The sequence below is a fragment of the Vigna angularis genome, chromosome 5 (genome assembly GCF_016808095.1).
Source record: "Vigna angularis cultivar LongXiaoDou No.4 chromosome 5, ASM1680809v1, whole genome shotgun sequence".
Taxonomy (NCBI): Eukaryota; Viridiplantae; Streptophyta; class Magnoliopsida; order Fabales; family Fabaceae; genus Vigna; species Vigna angularis.
Window position 1 is genome coordinate 23,293,499 of NC_068974.1, and position 21,103 is coordinate 23,314,601.

At 36.6% G+C, this 21,103-nt stretch overlaps 1 protein-coding gene across 1 annotated transcript; it reads left to right on the forward strand.

The window, feature by feature from the left end:
- Positions 1 to 4,479: 4,479 nt before the first annotated feature.
- LOC108346516 (secreted RxLR effector protein 161-like) lies at positions 4,480 to 5,241 on the forward strand. Its single transcript, XM_017585592.2, has one exon. The coding sequence runs from the start codon at positions 4,480 to 4,482 to the stop codon at positions 5,239 to 5,241; it is 762 nt and encodes a 253-aa protein (XP_017441081.2).
- Positions 5,242 to 21,103: the final 15,862 nt, after the last annotated feature.

Here is a 21,103-nt window from a genome sequence, read left to right on the forward strand (position 1 = left end):
ATAGACTTAAGTTATTTTAAAACCAAAATTTTTATTTATACAAAAATTTAAAATTGTCACCACATTTTAAAAAACTTTATTTTTCTTAAAACGATTTTAAAAGACCTTTAATAAATGAATTTGAGATTACTTTTATTAAGAATTAAATATTATATATCAGATATGATACATGAAATAAATATTTATGACATTATCATGAAAAGATAAATAATAAATTGAAATAAATTATAAATATTTAATGATAATATAAAATAATATCAAATATAATAAATGAAATATGTTTTAATAACAATTTTAAATTTAGAAAAGTTTTATAAAAAAGATGTTTGAACTCACTTTACCGAATGTGAATCTAAAACTATACTTTTTCTAAGACAAGGTAATGAATTTGTAAAATAAGAAACTGTAATTATCATAAAACTTGAGTTGTTTTAAATATTATTAGAAAAATATTTTAAGACTGTGATTTAGAATATTAAAACCATTTTATTGAAAATAATATAAAAAACACATTTGAAAAATCATAAAAATTATATATTCCTATATTTTAATGAAACATTTTACTCTTTGACACCATTCACCATTGTTCAACAAATTTTAGCAGTTTTCTCATAATAAAATAGAATAGATGGGATGCTATTTGGATCATAGGAGTATTCTTTACATCAGCCATTTCTCACAAAAATAGTTTAAAAACTCATGTTACTTGAACAAAATAGATTATATTTATCGCAATATATTATTAAGTTAAGATAGTTTGTAAATAGTAAATAACATTAAATATATTTTTAATCCTGAACTCCAACATAAAATTTTGTTTTTTAAAGTTTAAAAATAAATGGATATATAAGTTATTTTAACTTAAGTATTGTAATTTTTTTTGTTGGAAATAAACAAAAACAGAAGTGTATTCTGTTACTGTGTGTGCGTTTGTATAAATACTTTGTAACATGCAATTTTTCAGTTAATAATAAAATTTTGAGAGTTATTCAGAATATACCTGTGAGCCTGTGCAACCTTTTGATCGGTCTGAAACTGTGTGTGGTGGTGCTCAGTCGTGTGGTGGTGGTGATCGTGGAAGAGGGTCGAAACCCTAGCAGAGAATCGCGTGCCCCTTTCTGTCTCTGATTCTCGCCTCCCATTTCTTTTCTCTCACTAAACACGTGCACCCATTACGTTTAAGTGAAAGTAAATATCTGGGTTTGGGCTTTTACTATTCTGCCCTTTTATTCTAATATGGTATCAAGAGTATAGGTTCCTTTCCTGAGGTGTGTGAAAAAGTGGGTACTGTAGTCTGGAGGTGTGTGTATCCAGAAGTGCAAAAAAGGAGGTTTCTTTGACTGGGTATAGATCAAAGATTCAGAAAGAGTGTAGCAAGAAAGGATGGCTGGAATAGGAGGGATTCAGGGGTCACTACCCGTGTTTGATGGCAAGCATTTTGCAGATTGGTGGATCAAGATGTGGGCTGTGTTTGGCTTTCAGGATGTGTTGGAAATCATTGAAGATGATGTGTCTGTGTTGAGTGAAAAGGCAACCCAAGAACAGAAGAAAGAACACAAGATGCTGGAGAAACTGGACAGCAAGGCCAGGTTCTTGATGTATCAATGTGTAAGTCAGAAAATTTTCAACAAAATCTCTAATGCAGCCATTGCAAAGGAGATTTGGGGAATGCTGATGAAAACCTACGGTGATGGAGACAGAAATGCAAAGGTTAAACTGCAAGCTTTAAGGAGAAAATTTGAAACTCTGATCATGGAGGAAAGTGAAACCGTGGCTGAGTATTTTGATAAGGTCCAGGAGTTAGTGAATAAAATGAGAGCTTGTGGTGAAAAGGTAACAGATGAGTACATTGTAGATAAAGTTCTGAGAACCCTAACTCCCAGATTTGACTATGTGGTGACTGCCATTGAAGAAACTCGAAGAAGAGAGGATATTGACATTGAGGAGCTGTTGTATTCATTGGAGGCTCATGAGTTACGTCTCAATGAACGCAGGAAATGTCAAGAACAGGCCCTGCAGGCCAGATCACAATGGAGAGGGAAAATGGTTTTCAAGAAAGGTGAAAAAGGAGGTAAGAAAGGAAAAGATTCTTTGGACCATCAAGGAGAAGAATACACTGAATCTGGAACAGAAAAGAAGACAAAGAATGCTGATGGAGAACAGAAGTTTGACAAGAAAAAGGTGAAATGCTATAACTGCCAGAAGCTGGGGCACTATGCAAAGGAGTGCTGGAAAGGTGAAGGGGCCAAGAATAAACCTAAGAGGGCTAATCTGGTCTAAGAAGAATCAGACTCAGAGGTAGTAATTTTGATGGCCTATGATGATGAGAAGCAACCAGAAAGCACTGTGTGGTATCTTGACTCTAGCTGTTCAACCCACATGACTGGGAGAAAAGACTGGTTTGTGAGAGTGCAGAGGGTGAAGAATAGAAAGATCAAATTTGCTGATAACAGTAGTTTGGAGGTTGAATGCTCTAGCAGAATAGCTTTGAGGGGTGAAGATGGTAGAGAAGTGGTCATTGAAGAGGTACTATATGTACCTGGGTTAAAGACTAATTTACTTAGTCTTGGACAACTACTTCAAAAGGGCTATGTGATGAAGATGGAAAACAATGGCCTGAGCATCTTCAATCAAGAGGGAAAAGAAGTGATACAGGCTGAACTTTCCCAGAACAAAACATTTAAATTGGTGATGGAGGCAGTAAACCATCATTGTTTTACTGCAGCAAAAGAGGAAAATGAGTGGCTATGGCATCTCAGATTTGGACATCTGAATTTCAAAGATCTATCAATGTTTAGTCAGAAGAATTTGGTGACTGGCTTATCAAAGGTGGACATTCCTAGAACTGTTTGCAGTGAATGTGTCCAATGCAAGCAGACCCGTGGCAGTTTTCAGAGGTTTTTACCCCAGAAATCTGTAGAGAAAATAAGAGTGGTGTACTCGGATGTTTGTGGCCCTAAGCAAGTAGAGACACCTGGTGGCAGCAGGTACTTTCTACTATTTTTAGATGACTGGACCAGAAAATGTTGGGTTTATCTCTTAAAGAGAAAAGGGGAAGTGCTGCAACATTTTCAACAGTTCAAAAATATGGTTGAAAGGCAGAGTGGGAACAAATTGAAGACACTGAGAACAGATGGAGGATGAGAATATATCTCCACTGATTTCAGAGATTATTGTGGAAAAGAAGGAATTGTTCATGAGGTTACTCCTCCCTACACGCCTCAACATAATGGGGCAGCAGAGAGGAAGAATAGAACAATTCTAAACATGGTAAGGTGCATGTTGAAAAGTAAGGGGCTACCTAGTTTCTTATGGGGTGAGGCTGTGTTGACAGCCACTTATGTATTAAATTTGTCTCCAACAAAGAGACTTAATGATGTCACACCAGAGGAAGCTTGGTCAGGAGTGAAGCCAGATGTGAAGCATCTGAAAGTGTTTGGATCCCTATGCTACAAACATGTTCCAGAAAAGTTGAGGAAAAAGCTGGATGATAGAGGAATTCCATTAGTGTTGATTGGGTATCATGTTACAGGAGGATACAAATTGTATGATCCTGCAACAGGTACTACTTCAGTCAACAGGGATGTGAAAGTTGATGAAACAAGAGAGTGGCAGTGGGAAGTTAAAGAAAAAGAAAACCCAACCATTGAGTTGGAAAGTGAACCTGCAGCAGAATCAGAGGCATGTAGGACGGAGGAGAGTGTTAGGAGGTCTTCTCGGGTTACTCAATTGCCAACCCATTTGAGAGACTATGACCTAGCATATGATGCAACAATCTCATCAGAAGGCAACTTTGTTCACTTTGCCTTAATAGCAGAAGCTGAACCTGTTAATTTTGAGCAGACAGTGAAGGATGAGAGATGGAACAGGGCAATGCAGGAGAAAATTGGGTCAATTGTGAAGAACCAGACTTGGGAACTGACTGAATTACCTCATAACAAGAGACCCATAGCTCTAAAATGGATTTATAAGTCTAAAATAAATCCACAAGGGGTTGTGACTAGATACAAAGCCAGGTTGGTGGCAAAAGGGTTTCTACAGCAAGCTGGAATTGATTACGGAGAGGTGTTTGCACCTGTGGCCAGATTGGAGACAGTAAGACTGGTTGTTTCAATGGTTGTACAGAATAACTGGGCTTTACATCAATTAGATGTAAAGTCTGCCTTTTTAAATGGAGACCTGGAAGAGGAAGTCTATGTGGTTCAACCTCAAGGTTTTGAAGTCAAGAGGCACATTGACAAGGTATACAAGTTAAAGAAAGCCTTATATGGGCTTAAGCAAGCTCCAAGGGCTTGGAACCAGAAGATAGATGGATTCATGGGAAGCATTGGCTTTGAAAAATGTGTGTCTGAACATGGAGTATATGTTCAGTGTTATGAGAAGAATGACAGGAAAGATATGGTAATTGTGTACCTGTATGTAGATGATATGTTGGTTACGGGCAGTAGTGATGAGAGAATTAACAAGTTCAAAGCCTAGATGCTACAGGAGTTTCAGATGAGTGACTTGGGTAAACTTAGTTACTTTCTTGGGATTGAGTTCACTACAACTGATATAGGTATGATGATGCATCAGTCTAGATACGTTATAGACATGTTAACTAAGTTTAACATGGATCAATGCAACTCTGCTAGTACTCCAGCAGAAGTTGGCATAAAACTCGAGAAAGATCCTGAAGAAGAAGTTGTTGACCCTACTGAGTATAGAAGAATGGTTGGGAGCCTAAGGTACTTGTGCAATACAAGACCTGATATTAGCTATAGTGTGGGTTTGGTCAGCAGATTTATGCAAAATCCCAGAATGTCTAATCTGAATGCTGTAAAGAGGATCCTAAGGTATCTAAAAGGTACCACTGAGTATGGAATTCGACTGCCTAAGTATGGAGCAGGAGGAGAGGTAAGAGTAATTGCTTACTCTGACTTTGATTGGTGTGGGGACAAGGGTGACAGGAAGAGTACAATAGGGTATGTGTTCTACTTTGATGGGGCACCTATCTCTTGGAGCTCTACAAAGGAACCTGTTGTAGCTCTGTCTTCATGTGAAGTAGAGTACATTGCGGCATGTGAAGCCACTTGTCAAGCAGCCTGGCTTGACTCACTGATGAAGGAGCTGAAGATTGAAGGGATAGGGAAGGTCAGACTGCTTGTTGACAACAAGTCAGCCATTGACCTGACTAAGCATCCTACATCACATGGTAGGAGCAAACATATTGAGACTCGATTTCATTTTATCAGAGAGTAAGTCAGCGAAAAGAAGCTAGAGGTGGTGTACTGCAGATCTGAAGACCAGATTGCTAACATACTCACCAAAGCATTAAAAGGGGAACGCTTTCTGAAACTTAGAAAGCAGATCGGAGTGGAAAAACTGAAACTTTCACAGATCAATCGGTCAAAAGGGTTGAAAATCTTATTGTTTCTTCGAAATCATACAGTTTTGTTTAGGAGGACTGTTGGAAATAAACAAAAACAGAAGTTTATTCTGTTACTCTGTGTGCGTTTGTATAAATACTTTGTAACATGCAATTTTTCAGTTAATAATAAAATTTTGAGAGTTATTCAGAATATACATGTGAGCCTGTGCAACCTTTTGATCGGTCTGAAACTGTGTGTGGTGGTGCTCAGCCATGTGGTGGTGGTGATCGTGGAAGAGGGTCGAAACCCTAGCAGAGAATCGCGTGCCCCTTTCTCTCTCTGATTCTCGCCTCCCATTTCTTTTCTCTCACTAAACACGTGCACACATTATGTTTAAGTGAAAGTAAATATCTGAGTTTGGGCTTTTACTATTCTGCCCTTTTATTCTAATATTTTTGACGTATAAAATATGTTTCTTAACAAATATTGAAATGAGAAATAAGTATAAAGTAAGGAAATATACATCCGCGTAAGCATGAATCTTGGGTGGTGTGATTAGGTCGTTGTAATTAATTTTGATAATATCGGAGGAAATGTGAAAGGTTAGTGAGTTGTCAAGATTTGAAGGTCCACTCACACCTACATTCTACTGTCATTCTTGTCCTCTTCAGCCACACTATATACACTTCACTAAGAAAATTAAGTTCTTGTGAAGCTCAAAAAACAAAGACTTAACTCAATAAAAGTTTAATAATACATGTTAGTTTTGTAAATGTGAGGTTAAATCTTAAATTGAATAAAATACACAATAATAGTAGTGTAGGGTAAGAGATTTATCATCATTTCTCATAAATAACTTACTAAATTTCTCATATATCATAAGAATTCATATTCGAGCACGAAGGTTGGTTTTTATTAATCATTAGGAGGTTCACTCCACTAGAAATCAGTTGTAAAAAGGACCTTTGATTTGAATGAAGAATTGTTTCCTGTTGATTTTGTATAGAACTTTCTTCTTGTTGAAGGTCACCGAGAGAGAGCTTGAGAGTTTCCTCTAGCCTCTAGCCTCTCTCCCTAGCTAAGCTGCCAATCCTAGCAACTTTATTGACCATCCACATCATATTTCAGCACCTAATCCTCTTCCCTCATTCCATTTTCTCCATCACCGCTTCATCTGTTTCTCTTCATTGAATCATTGTTCGATTCAGTCATCATCTGTTTCAACCTTATTTTTATCACCGAGTCATCTAATTTACTTCAATCCAGCCACCGAACACCAATTGAAGAGTGGTTTCTAGAGTCTTCGCTTCCTCTGGTCATCGTCATCATAATTCATCTCATTTCGCTACGTTACATCATCATTTCAATCACGTCTAAGTTGTTCCTAACTTCCAATCAGCCTTGGAATCCAGAAGCTGTTGCATCCATATCCGTTCAGAGAAGAAGATCTGGTTAATTGCTTCCACCACCAGAATCAACTGGATCCTTCTTCCATCAGATCTTAGGTTATGGTTCTGAGTTTTCCTTTAATCTATCTGGGTTATCTGTTTAATTCTGTATGGTTTCTTGGTTTTTGTGTTTCGTGTTACTGTTTCATTAATTTTGTTTGATAATTTCTGATGAATATCAATGTTTCATTCATCTAGTAGTGTGCTCGTGCCTTTTCATTACATTTTAATCGGTGATTTACTTGTTTGAGTCATTTCCAGTTTTAGATTTCAATTTCAGTTTGTCAAGTCATGTGCTCAAAATTCTGATGTAGCTTTTAATTTATCAATAAATCTAGTTTTCCTGCTTTGGTGTTTGGATATGCTTGAGTTCAAATGAAAGTGTGCCATATATAAACCAAATAAGGCAATGAGATCTTAATCTAGCCTTGGTGATATGAGCAGAATCAACTGGATCATTCTTCCATCTGCTATCTATAGACAAGGTATTGGTTATAAGGCTAAAAGTAATAGGATAAACTCAAAGAAGTTCATTAATCTAAGTAAACCTACTACTAATGCATGCTTTTACTCCAACACACTTGGTCACAATGTTAGAAATTGCTATTTTAGAAATGTTGGAGTTCTAAAGGGAAATTGCTATTTTAGTTGCTGAAGCACTATTCAACTCAAGGATGAACTACCATGATGCATAATAATTGTTTGTATGATTAATTGCATGAATGCATGTTTCTTGAATGATTGATTGAGTGATTGTATTCTATGAAAATCAACTCGCTCAAGTTTTAACCGATTATATTAAGTATTGTTCAGATTGTTGATGGGGGGACAATTGGTTTAGTTGAACCCACAATCTCAGTGATATCTGAGTTTTTGATGATGACAACACATAATTAATAACACACATGTAGTTGATGTTACATGTTCTATCCTTACATGTTATATGCGTTTTTGAGAACATGATTGTGTTGTTTATGTTGTGCATTGGATTTGACAATATTATATATGTGATTTTACACATGAATGCATGACCCATGTTTATGGAAAAGAAAAACCACAAGCACTTTTGTTGAACTTAAATTGTGTGGCAAAACAACAATTTTAAGTCGATTTCATTATGAGGTGAGTTGATTAAAACTCGTGTCTTTGCACGAACTTTTTTAAGTGTGCTGTTAGAGTTTTTCTAAAGAGAAATGTTCTCAAAACTGTTTTACTATGTTATAAAGTTGATTACATGTGTATTGCATTCGATTGAGTTTGTTATGTTTTGAGTAATGGTTAATGCTTGATATAACTGTCACAACGACTATATTTGTAAATATGTTGACAAAGCATTAAATGAAATTCGACTACATTAATTGTACATTCAATTAACTACATTGATTGTTGTTAACTGCAATAACAAAATTGTTACATTCGACTGCATTAGTAGCTTAGTCGATTAAAATGCGTCAGGGTTGTGATTATCTATAAATTGACGCGAATTTGATTTCTATTAGAACTTTTGTGAATCTAACAATTTGTGATATCTTTTGCAAAAAGTGCATTCTTACAGAAAGAGAGAAAGAGCTTCAAGAAACAAGAAGTGACTGTGGTGGTAATCTACTTGTGGATTCTTGAAGAGCAAGTTAACTGCACGTACAAAGGCTTATCATATCTGCACATTGGGTGTAACTGAGAGATCAGAGGCTACAATCTTGTGAAGATTAGACTGAGTGATAACGGTTGAAATACCGTTATTTTTATACTTAATTTTGATAATAAATCAACCCTTTTTATAAACTTGCTTTAACTCATGTTTTTGCTTTAGTTTTGTGAATAAGAGAGTTGAAGGTGAATTTAATGGTTTTGTGCTAGATTCCCTTGATTTTGTAGGCTATTGGAATGATTTGAAAGAAGAGTTAAAGTACCGAATGGTTGGAATGCAGAAAAGTCAACCAGTCAACCAGAGTGCAGAAAAGTCAACCAGTCAACCAGAGTGTAGAAAAGTCAACCAGAGTGTAGAAAAAGTAGCGTTGAGCGTCAGTTTTGCACTGAGCGCCAGATTGACTGTCGTACCTGCCGCTGAGCGCCATTTTTAGGCGCTGAGCGCTGTCGACTTGGGCTTGGGCCTATTTTTTGTATTTTTAATGAACTATTTAAGGGTTTAGTCGACTTAGGGTTCATATCTTTGGATAGAAAGAGGCGAAATTATACTTTTTTCACCCCTTGGAGGCGAATTTTGGATGCGGAAGCTCCGATCTTCAACTTTTAGGGTTTTATCTTTCATTTTTTTTCATTATTTGCATCTAGTTTCACCATGTCTATGGTGAACTAAACCTCCATTGTTGTTGGGAAAACAATGTAATCCTTTGAAACTCTCATGTATTGAATTTATTCTTGATTTTATATGCTTTACTTCATTAATTGTTAGGTTTTTTCCTCTATACTCTAGGCATGCTTTGTTTAATTCATTCAATTGCATGATTATTGCTGTTATCAATATGGACACATATAGGTAAATCAAGAATTGGGGAAATTCTCCCGGAAGCAATATTACCTAGACATAGGAATAAGAGGATCGGTTGCCTTTAAGCTTCTGTGCGAATGTAATGCATGATTAATTGCAAGGGAGACAAGACATTGTGAACTAGTAATTAGGATTAGGCTTTCTTCACCGAGACATCGGGTTTAAGGTAAATTAGAAAGTGGCATTAACATTAATGAAGAAGATGAATTCATAAATACATGAGAGTGGATAGGATAAGTCGTAAACCCCAACAACATCATAATTCTATATTTTACATCAATCACTTTTGCTCTTTCAATCCAATTGATCAACACTTCAATTCATGTTTATTTTCCGCAATCTAAACACGATGATTTCGTTTACAAGTCTAATTTAATCAAGAAATCACATAACTATTTAGGCCTTGAGTCTCTTGGGAAACGATACTTGGTCTTACCATTTATTATTACATGATACGATTCGGTACACTTGCCAAAGTGTTAACACTAAGGTTCCCTGTTGTGATTACATGAAGAAGAAAATGTTGCGTTGTTGACTTTAAGGGTGGCTCAAAGGGTCTAGACTGTAGGAGAGGGGATTCTTGCTGCTAGTCTGTGTGTATACTGCCTATATTTTGATTAGAGAGTTAGAGAGGTGTTTTAAATTTTTGACGTCAGGTCGCTATAAAAGCCTTGTTGTAAAAACCTTGATCATTATAGTGCATTGGCTTCTTGTGGTTGGAAGGACACTGGATGTAGGCTTGGCCGAACCAGTATAAAAACTCAGTGTTGGATCTTTCTATCCCTACACTCTTTTATTCAGTTGACTTCTTATTTTACTCAATCGATTTAATTTTCGCTGCATAAAAGCATCACTTTTGGTGAAAAAGATTTTGAAAGTTTTAAATTTTATACTTCACCAATTCAACCCCCCCCCTCTTGGTGTGAGAAATTGAGTCATTCTTTTTTAACAAGTATAAAGTCGAATATGTTTGAAGCACGTATGTCTATGTTTGTTAATCATTGTTGATACATGCAATCGACTTTGGACTTAATTAAACCGATTAAGAATTTCTATTATGGACTTTCTGTTTTTGAAAATCTAATTGGGTCTGATAGAATCATTGATTGTTCGCGCCCTTATATATATGTTTGTATGCTCCGAATCTGCTTCATAGTTGTGTCACACAAAACCCTTATCTATATCAAAGTGTCTCTGCACATCACACTATTACACTATTTCTGCAATGGCCACCTCATCTTCACGTCCTAGAAAGCGTCATGCGTCTTCAATCAAGGAAGCAAATCCTTTAGGTTGGTTCAGTGATGATAATCAACGAACTGACTTCATATGCCAGTGGGGGTTCAAAGAAGTGATCAGACCAAATGCCTGAGCATTCTATTCTTTCGCACAAAGGGTTTCTTGTTTGAAGAATGGCTTGTCAAAGTAGGTCTGACCAAATTTGTTGAACTTCAGGGAGATTGCTATCTAAATCTTGTAAAGGTATTTTATGCCAATTTAAAAAGAGAAGGAAACTATCTCACTTCCAGGGTAAAAGGTGTTACTGTCCGCATTGACAACTCCATTTGGAAATATGTTGCTAGATTTCAGCCCGAAGGAATGAAGGCTCATCAATGCATACTGGGATTCAACAAAATTAACATTTGCAACAGTTTCTTGAAGAGTCCAGACATGATAGGGAAATGTGACTCCTTCAATATTGAAAATCTAAGCAAGGAGGAAAGTTTATGTGCATACGTGATCACCTGGATTTTACTTCCAAGAGGTGAAGATTAGTTTCTACTGAATGCTGAAGATGTGTATCTACTGTATGCATTGCAAACAGGGACAAAAACAGATTGGACATCTGTAATATGTGACTATATGGTAAAGATTGCAAAGGAGAAGGAATATCATCTACCTTATGCTATCTTCATTAGTAGGGTCCTAAAAATCCAAAATGTGGACATCACAAATGAAAGGACAATTGTTCTTAAATTCTGTGGGTCTCAAAACAAGTAAATATGGTTGGTTATTAAAGGATGAATACCTTCCTGGTATTGATGAAGTGAATCCTGTGAATGTTGATACATCCAGATACAAGTTCAGACCTCAAACAAGATTTGAGGAGTTCGTAGATGAAAGATTTAATCGACTTGATGAGAAAATGACAATGCTTCAAAGATCCTTTACTGAACTGCACAGGAAAATGGACTATGCACTAAGAATAAATGCATTTGGTGACACCTCTGTAGATGATTCTAAGAGTGAGAAGAATAGTGCAGATGAGAAGGTTGTGGAGTCATCTGAAACAGAATAAGGGTCCTGTGATTACAACTTTTATTTTGTTTTGGTTGTCATGATTTATTTTCTGTGTTGATTGTATTGTCATGTTTTCTTCTGTAATAGATGGCTTTATATGTCATTATTGTCTTGGCTTTATCTGATTGTACTTCAAGTTTGATTTTAATGAAATTAGAAGTTATTAAAATCGATTATGCTATGCCTGTATGCGAATGAACTCATACTTATATTATATCTGTGTTAATTCTTGTATAACAATGATTCTAAAAGGCTTGATCTAAAAAGACTTTTGAAAGGTTTTGTAGGAATATCACTTGTTGATTGGATGGAACTGGATAATCTGAAATATGCTACAACAAGAAATCGATTCTAACTGAGACCAAATCGATTAAACATCAACAGGGGTTTAAAGATTCCAAAATTAGAATATCTGATATCTTTAGATCTTGTTTTATTTGCTATTGATTGGTTAGTTCTTCTTATATCTATATGCTTATCTACTGCATAAAATATCTGAGATAATAAGAGATTAAAATGTGTTGTTTGATTGAATCAGTATTGCTATGTTATTGTTGTAATATATTTAATCTGATACAATGTTAATACATGCTGATAAATGCTCTCACATATTCTGATTACTGCATTGTACATTTGTATTTTGAGATTGAAATATGCATAATGACAGGGGGAGCATTGCATATACTTTGAGATGTTTCACATGTCTTCATTTAAGGTGAGAAAATCTTAATTTCATGTGAATATCTTTGACAGGGGGAGCATCATTATTTGTTTCTTGATGATTATCCGATGCATCTCTGTATGATTGATTATTTGTATATCAATACCATTGTGCTTACCTCTTTTTCTAATGCCCAAAGGGGGAGAATTATGTTGATTGATAATTGATTGATAACCTGTATTGAGTTGTGCAATATGGTTGTGAATCATCAAAAAAGGGGGAGATTGTTGATAGGGGGAGCACTAGTTTGGCTGAACCCACAATCTCAGTAATATATGAGTTTTTGATGATGACAACCCATAATTAATAACACATGTTCTATGCTTACATGTTAAATGTGTATATGAGAACATGATTGTGTTGTTGTTGTGTTGTTCATTGCATTTCACTATGTTATATATGTGATTTTATACATGAATGCCTGACACATGTTTTTGGATGAGATAAACCACAAGCACTAATATTGGATTTTAATTGTGTGGCAAAATAATAGTTTTAAGTCGATTTCATTATGGGGTGAATCGATTAAAACTCGTGTCTTTGCACAAACTATTTTCAAGGTTGATGGATTTGCAAGTGTACCAAATCGCACAAGTAATATAAAATGGTAAGACCAAGTATTGTATCCCAGAAGACTCTCGGCACTAAACAGTTGTGTGATGACACGATTAATTAAGACTTAAATAAAATGAAATCATTGGTTTAAGATGCGAGAACAGAAAATTAAATATGAATGCAGTTTAATCACTAGAAGAGTAACACAAAGATGAACGAATGTTGTTTATAATGAGATGAGTATGTTGTTGGGGTTAGATTTCACCAAGTTCCCTCTCATGTATGTAAGAATTCTTCTTTATGCATTAATGTTAACGTCACTCACTAAATCACCTAAACCCGATCCCTCGATGATTCCTAGCATTCCTTGCAGTTCATGCAATTCTTAGCATTCCTAGCAATTAAATGTGAAGATCAAGAGCTTAAGACGACCAAGACTTATAGCCTCATCCCTGAGAAATATTACTCTTGGGAGAATTCAACAAGAACCTGAATTGTAAGGAACCTCCCGACACTCATGCAATTCATAAATCATGCGAGGAATGAGTTAAGCAAAGCATGTAATAAGCACAGATGAATTACTCTAACAATTAATGAAAAAGCATATGAAATTAAGAATCAATTCAAATACATGAGAGTTCACAAGGTTACATCATTCCCCAACAACAAATAGAGTTTAGTTCCCCAAAGACATGGAGAAACTAGATGAATAATGGAAAAGCATGAGATAGCAAAACCCTAAAAGTAGAGGTTGGACGCTTTCGCATCCAAATCCGCCTTTAGAGAGTGGAAGAGTGTGCTGTTGTGCTGCTCCAGCCAGAGGTGCAAAACCTAGCACGCCTGGGTCCTTTAAATAGAACATAAAAATAACAGAAAACAGGTCCAAGCCCACGAACTGGCGCCCGGGCGGTGTGTGACACCTTCTGGCGCTCAAGCGCCCCTGAGGGGCTCCCGGGCACGGCTTCGGGCGCTCAAGCGCCCCTGGAAGGGCGCCCGGGCAGTGTGCGGCACCTTCTGGCACTTAAGGCCCCCCTAAGGGGCGCCCAAGCCTCGCATAATTTTTTCAGCACTGCGTTTTTTTCAATTTTTTGCAGTTATACTCTGACTCCTCTTCCAAATTACTTCATTAACCTACTAAAACAAGGGAATTTAGTCATAAAATCATTAAGTTCAACCTCAACTCTCTTATTCACAAAACTAAAGCAAAAACATGATTCCAAGCAAGTTTCTAAGCAGAAAAGGGTGCATTTAGTGTCAAAATTACATCATAGATAATGGTATTTTCAACCGTTATCACGTTCTGTGAGAGTTTTTGATTCAGAAAAGTTTTCAAAACTTTGCTTAACATTGTTAAATAATCGATTGCATGCGATATGTATTCGATTAATTTTGTTACTGTTTTGAAATCTGTTAATGCTTGATATAACTGTCACAATGGCTATATTTTTAAATGTGTTGACCAAGCATTAAATGTTATTCGAATGCATTAATTCTGAATTCAATTAATTCCTTTGACTGCTACTAATTATTTATAACTAAATTGGTGTATTCGACTGCATTAGTAGCGAAGTCCATTATATTGCATCTGATATGAGTTTATTTATATATTGACGCGAATTTGATTTCTGTAAGAACTTTTGTGATTCTGACATTTTCATATTCTTTTGCAGAAAAGTGTAATTCTTACAGGAATAGAAAAAGCTCCAAGAATCTAGTTTACCGAGAAGCTCTGATAAAGTGCGAGAGTGAGAGCAAAATATGAGTGTGAGAGACATGGCAACTAAGGCAAACAATTTTGTACAAACCTCCATTCCCAAATTTGATGGGGCCTATGATCATTGGAGTCTTCTCATGGAAAATATCTTGAGGTCGAAAGAGTATTGGAACATGGTAGAATCAGGTTACAAAGAGCTTGAGGAGGAAGAAAGTCTGTTAGAGATGTAAAAGAAAACATTAGACGAGATGCGACTGAAGGATTTGAAGGCTAAAACTATCTTTTCAAGCTATTGACAAATCTATTTTGAAAACCATCACTCAGAAGGAGACTTCCAAACAATTATGGGATTCAATGAAAATCAAATGTCAAGGAAATGCAAGGGTGCAACGTGCTCAACTTCAAAGACTCAAGAGGGCCTTTGAGCTTTTGGAGATGAAGGTGGGAGAGATGGTGAGTGACTATATCACAAGAGTCATGGTGGTGGCCGTTGACATGAGAAATTGTGGAGAAGACATGACGGATACAAAAATTGTTGAAAAGATTATGCGAACTCTCCATCGAAGAAGCACATGACACCGACAACCTTACGATTGATGCACTCCAAACCAAAGTTCCTTACTTGTTCATGAACAAAAGCTATTATGGAGAAAAGGAGGGGATGAGAAGGCTTTGAAGATTACATATGATGAGACAACAAGTGGAAGAGGATGAGGCCACGGGAGAGGAAGAGGTAGTATAACTGCAAGAGGAGGAAGAGGTCGAGGTAGATTCTTTAACAAAGCAACTATAGAATGCTTTAATTGTCACCAATTGGAACACTTTCAATATGAGTCTCCAAACTGGGAGAAGACAGTCCATTACACGAAACTAGATGAAGAGGAGGAACAATTATTAATGGCGTATGTTGAAGAAAATAATGTAGAGCAAGATAATATTTGGTTCATTGATAGTGGATGCAGCAATCACATGACCGGCAACAAAAAATGGTTTCACAAGATGGATGAGAAATTTTCACATTTAGTGAAGCTGGGAAATGATACAAAAATGATAGTATGTGGCAAAGGAGACATCAAACTTCAAGTGCATGGAAGAAAACATGTAATAAGTTACATGTTCTATGTTCCTGAGTTACACAGTAATTTATTGAGCATTGGGCAATTACAAAAGAGGGGCATCACTACTTTAATTCAAAATGGAGAATGTCGAATTTACAATCGAGAGAGAGGTCTTATCATATCTACTCTCATGTCGGCAAACAAGATGTTTTATGTCCTTGCTTTTACTGTGTTGTCACAGTGCTTGCAAGCAACTTCACAAGAACTTGCTCATTTATGGCATCGAAGGTATGGCCATTTGAGTTATAAAGGTCTGAGAATACTACAAAATGTAAAAATGGTGAAAGGCTTGCCATAATTTCAGCCTTCTATAGAGGTCTGCACTGATTGTCTAGTGGGAAAGCAAAGTAGATAGTCAATGTCAAAGAAAAATAGTTGGAGAGCTTCTCAACATCTTGAATTGGTACACGCAGACTTATGTGGCCCAATTTCCCCTATCTTTAATAGTGGAAAAAGGTACCTTCTTAGTTTTATAGATGATTGGATGTTTAATGTATTTGACAGTTATAAGACCTGATTTAATGTATGTAGTTTGTTTAGCAAGCAGGTTCATGGCTGATCCCACAAAGCTTCACATGCAAATTGTGAAAATAACTATGCGATATGTAAATGGATCAATTGAATTTGGAATCTTTTATAAACGAAATGGTGATGTGGAGCTGTTAGCTTATACAGTTAGTGATTATGCAAGTGACACGGAGGACCGTAAAAGCACATCTAGTTATGTGTTGTCTTTGAGTGGTGGAGCGGTAGCATGGAGTTCTAAGAAACAATCGGTTGTCACATTGTCAACCACAGAAGCAAAATATATAGTTGCAGCGTATTGTGCTACTCAAGGTATTTGGTTAAAAAGAATTCTTGATAAACTTAGTCAATCTAGTGGCAAAGGTGTTACCATCTTTTGTGACAATAACTCTACTATCAAGCTTTCAAAAAATCCTGTATTCCATGGGCGGAGTAAGCATATCGACGTTCGATTCCATTTCTTGTGTAATCTGAACAATGATGGTACTGTGAAGCTCGTGCATTGTGGTTCAGTTAATCAAGTGGCTTATATCATGACTAAACCGCTCAAACTAGATACATTTGTGAAGTTGAGAGAGTTATTGGGAGTTTGTGAAGTTCCTAACTTAAACTGATTATACCATAATCAGATTTAGGGGAGCATATCTTAAGATAAATTGTCTTTTGTTAGTAATTCAATTTAATTGTTTTTAATTCTGTTTATTATCAGTGTTGGTTAGTTTTCCACCTTCCACGTTATAGGGGTTGTTGAAACATGGATATTTATTAGTCCTCCACGTTGTAGGGTGTTGTTAAACGTGGTTCCTTATTTTTCTCTTGATTGTTGTGAAAGGCTTATATAAGCCTCATTGCAATAATAAAGCAGATGAACAATTCTACTGCAATTCTGTGTGCATTAGTTTAGTATCCAACAAAGCTACTTGTGATTTATTGAAGAGCAAGGTTGTTGTGTTTTCAAAGTCTGATCTATTTGCTGAAGATTGGGTTGAGTTCCCTGTTGTGATTACAAGAAGAAGGACGTGTTGCGTTCTTGACTTTGAGGGTGCCTCAAAGGGGTTAGACTGTAGGAGAGGGGATTCTTGCTGCTAGTCTGGTTATGTATTGCCTATATTTTGATTAGAGGGTTACAGAGGTGTTTTATATTTTTGACGTGAGGTCTCATAAAAACCTTGTTCTAAAAACCTTAATCATTATAGTGCATTGGCTTCCTATGGTTGGAAAGACACTAGATTGAGGCTTGGCCGAACGAGTATAAAAAAACGTGTGATCTTTCTTATCCCTACTCTTTTACATTGAATCGATTACGCTCTGCATTCATTCGATTAAATTTCCGCTGCACTGAAAATATTTTAACCTACGTTTCAAGAAAAGTTTAAAGGCATCTCTTTTGGTGAAAATGATTTTGAAAGTTTTATTTTTTATACTTCACCAATTCACCCCCCCTTGGTGTGAGAAATTAAGCCATTCTATTTTAACAAACACAATACACATACCAACTATTATATTCAAACAATACCTATTTAAATCATACAATTCACACCAATTATTATTAAAATAATAAATAAATAAAAACAAACATTGATTTATTTATTTGAAAAAAATAATTATAACTCCCATCAAAGAAATTTAAACTATTTTAATTTTATCTTATTATTTTTTTTATTACAAACTATATTTTATTATCTTTCTTTGGGTCTTACAAAGACGAACTGCCTCACCTAAGCTGATGGCTTAACCTTTATCTTGTTTTTTCATTAGTTCTTTGACCTCTTCCCTTTAATCTTTATGTTTGGCTAATAAGGTAGAGATGCACTCAATTCTTGGCTTGGTCAAAAGTTGCCTTATTATTGTAGATAGTTGGCTTTTCTCCTTTATGCTCACGAGCTTTGACAATTTTTCGGCCAAACGTTCTCCGATCACAAGATATGCCTTATAACCACAACTTTGAAGCCCTTCATCAACTCGGTGGAGTTGTGAAAGGATTAAAGCAATTGGTGGTCCTTTATTTGGAAATCTTTATTCATTTACTCAACGACGAGTTGCGAATCCGTTAAGTATTGCCCTCATAATGAGTCGTGAGGTTCGTATCGAAGGTCGAATTCAAATAACTCGACGGACTAAATCACCATTCATCTAGCCAAGTCTGACTTCCTCAGAATCTTAAGGATTGGGTGATCAGTTCGGAGAACCACTTGATGACTTTGGAAGTATGGTCTTAACTAGCGAGTGACTTTGAGTAGCGCTAGTGCCACCTTCTTTATATGCTGATAGCGTATCTCTCTGTCCTGCAAAGCTCTACTAATGAAATAAATTAGGTTAAGCTCGGGGACCTCTTTGATTGAAGTTGTGATTATCGATTCATCAAAGACGACCAAGTAGAGGTATAACTCGTCCCACTTAATGGTAGAGCTCCTCTTCATTGTCTTCAAAATCAACCTAATCTTCTCTGTTAACTTAGGGATGAAACGAGATAGGAAGGTTAGCCATCCTATCAGCCTCTACACCTTCCTTAAATTTTGTGGCTCCTCATCTCCAAGATCATCAGGCATTTATCAAGGTTGGCCTCAATGCCCCTTATAGTGAGCATGAAATACAAGAAGTTCCTCGCTCTAATGTTGAACATGCACTTAAAGGGATAAGATACATCTCATAGTGTCTGATCTCTTGAAAGACTTCTTCTAAGTCTTTGGTATGTTCCCCGACTGATTGGGATCTCATGACCATGTCATCCACGTAGACATCCATAAATTTTCCAATCTAACGGTGAAAGACTGTTGACGGATTGACAAGTGTTCCAAATTGCACAAGTAATATAAAATGGTAAGACCAGGTATCGTATCCCAGAGGACTCTCGGCACTAAACAGTCGTGTGATAACTTAATTAATTAAGACTTAAAATAAACGAGATCATTGGTTTGAGATGCAAAAACAGAAAATAAAATATGAATGCAAATTGATCAATGGTAGAGTAACACAAAGATGACCAGATGTTGTTTAATATGAGATGAATATGTTGTTGTGGTTAGATTTCACCAAGTTCCCTCTCATGGATATAAGAATTCCTCTTTATGCATTAATGTTAATGTCACTCACTAAAGTACTTAGAACCCAATACCTTGGCGCAATAAGTCTGCCTTAATTCCTAGTTCGTGCAATTCCTAGCGTTCCTAGAAAATTAAGTCTGAAGATCAAGTGTTTAAGACGACCAAGTACTCATACAATAAGAACCTGAGAAATATTACCCTTGGGAGAGTTCAATAAGAACCTGAATTGTAAGGAACCTCCCGGCACTCATACAATTCATAAATCATGCAACTAAATGAGTTAAATAGAGCAAGCATTAAAACAGATGAATTTCCTAACAATTAATGAATAAAGCATATATGATTAAGAATAAATTCAAATACATGAGAGTTCACAAGGTTACATCATTCCCCAACAACAAATACAGTTTAGTTCCCAATAGACATGGAGAAACTAGATGTACAATGGAAAAACATGAGATAGTAAAACCCTAAGAGTAGAAGAGGAAGCTTCCGCCTCTTGATCCGCTTTTAGAGAGTACAAGAGTGTGTTGTTGTGTTGCTCCAGCCAGAGATACAAAACCTAGAGCGCCTAAGTCCTTTAAATAGAGTCGGAAAAGAGTAGAAACAGGGCCCGGTCCAAAAGAGTCAAAAAGAGCAAAAAATGGGCCTAATCCAGGATGCTCAGGCGCCCGGGCGGTGGATGTCGATTTCGTAGGGCTTGAGCCTTCTATTTCGCCCGGGCTTCGGGGGTGCGACACCCAGGCAGCCTAGTCCGCCTGGGCGGCAGGCGTCGATTTTTCCACGCTCAAGCCTCCTGTAGGTCGCCCAAGCTTCGTGCGGTTCCCTCTTCTGGTGTTTTTCTATGCCTTTCTAAGCTCTATATCCTTAGCACTTCATCTCTGCTTCCTGTATTAACTCATTTTCTATCAAAACAAAGGGAATTAGTCATAAAATCATCAAATTCAACCTCAACTCTCTTATTCACACAACTTAATGAAAAAGCATGAGTCCAAGCAAGTTTTTAAGTCAAAAAGGGTGTATTTAGTATCAAAATTACATCATAGATAACAGTATTTTAAACCGTTATCAAAGACTTTGCCCTGACATTCTTCAAACCGAAAGGCATGACATCTAGCAATAGTTTTTTTTGTTAGGTGATGAAAGTTGTATTCTCTCGATTGGGGATATACATCGATATTTAGCTGTAGTCAAAATATGCATCTACTAAATCGTCAATGCTTGGGAGAGGGTAAGCGTCCTTCGAGTAGGCCTTGTTCAAATCTGTGAAGTCTATACCATCCTCCACTGACCATTCGCCTTCTTAACCATCACCACATTCACCAACCATGTGGTGTAGGTGACCGCTTGGATCAAACTGGGTTCGTAGAGCTTCCTTAATTTCTCTTCTCCTTTCTAAGTCGTCTCTTCTTTTAGAACATTGGGCGTGCGTCCTTGAACAAAGCCAACTTGTGGGACATCACACTAGGGTGGATGCCCGACAAATTTGCTACAATCCATGTGAACAAATAATTATTGGGCTTCAACACCATCGCCAAATCCTGGTTATGCTTTTCACTCAAGCCACTACTAACATTTTTCACCTAACCATCGTTCTTCCTTATACCCAACGATTTGATGTCACTTGCAACTTCATATGGTGTACTGTATTCGTTCTTAGGTCTAGGCCGACCATAGCCACTTCTGGTCACCTAACCCTTCGAGGAGGTATGTAGGGCTCTACCTTTAACCCAACCATGTAGCAGTCAGGAACAGTCTTTTGGTGTACGTGGACCATGTATATCGTTCCTCGGTTAGAAGGGAACTTCATAGCTAAA

Bases quoted from the DNA above. Each gene is read 5' to 3' on its own strand.
- LOC108346516 (XM_017585592.2), top strand. From the start codon at position 4,480: ATGCTACAGGAGTTTCAGATGAGTGACTTGGGTAAACTTAGTTACTTT.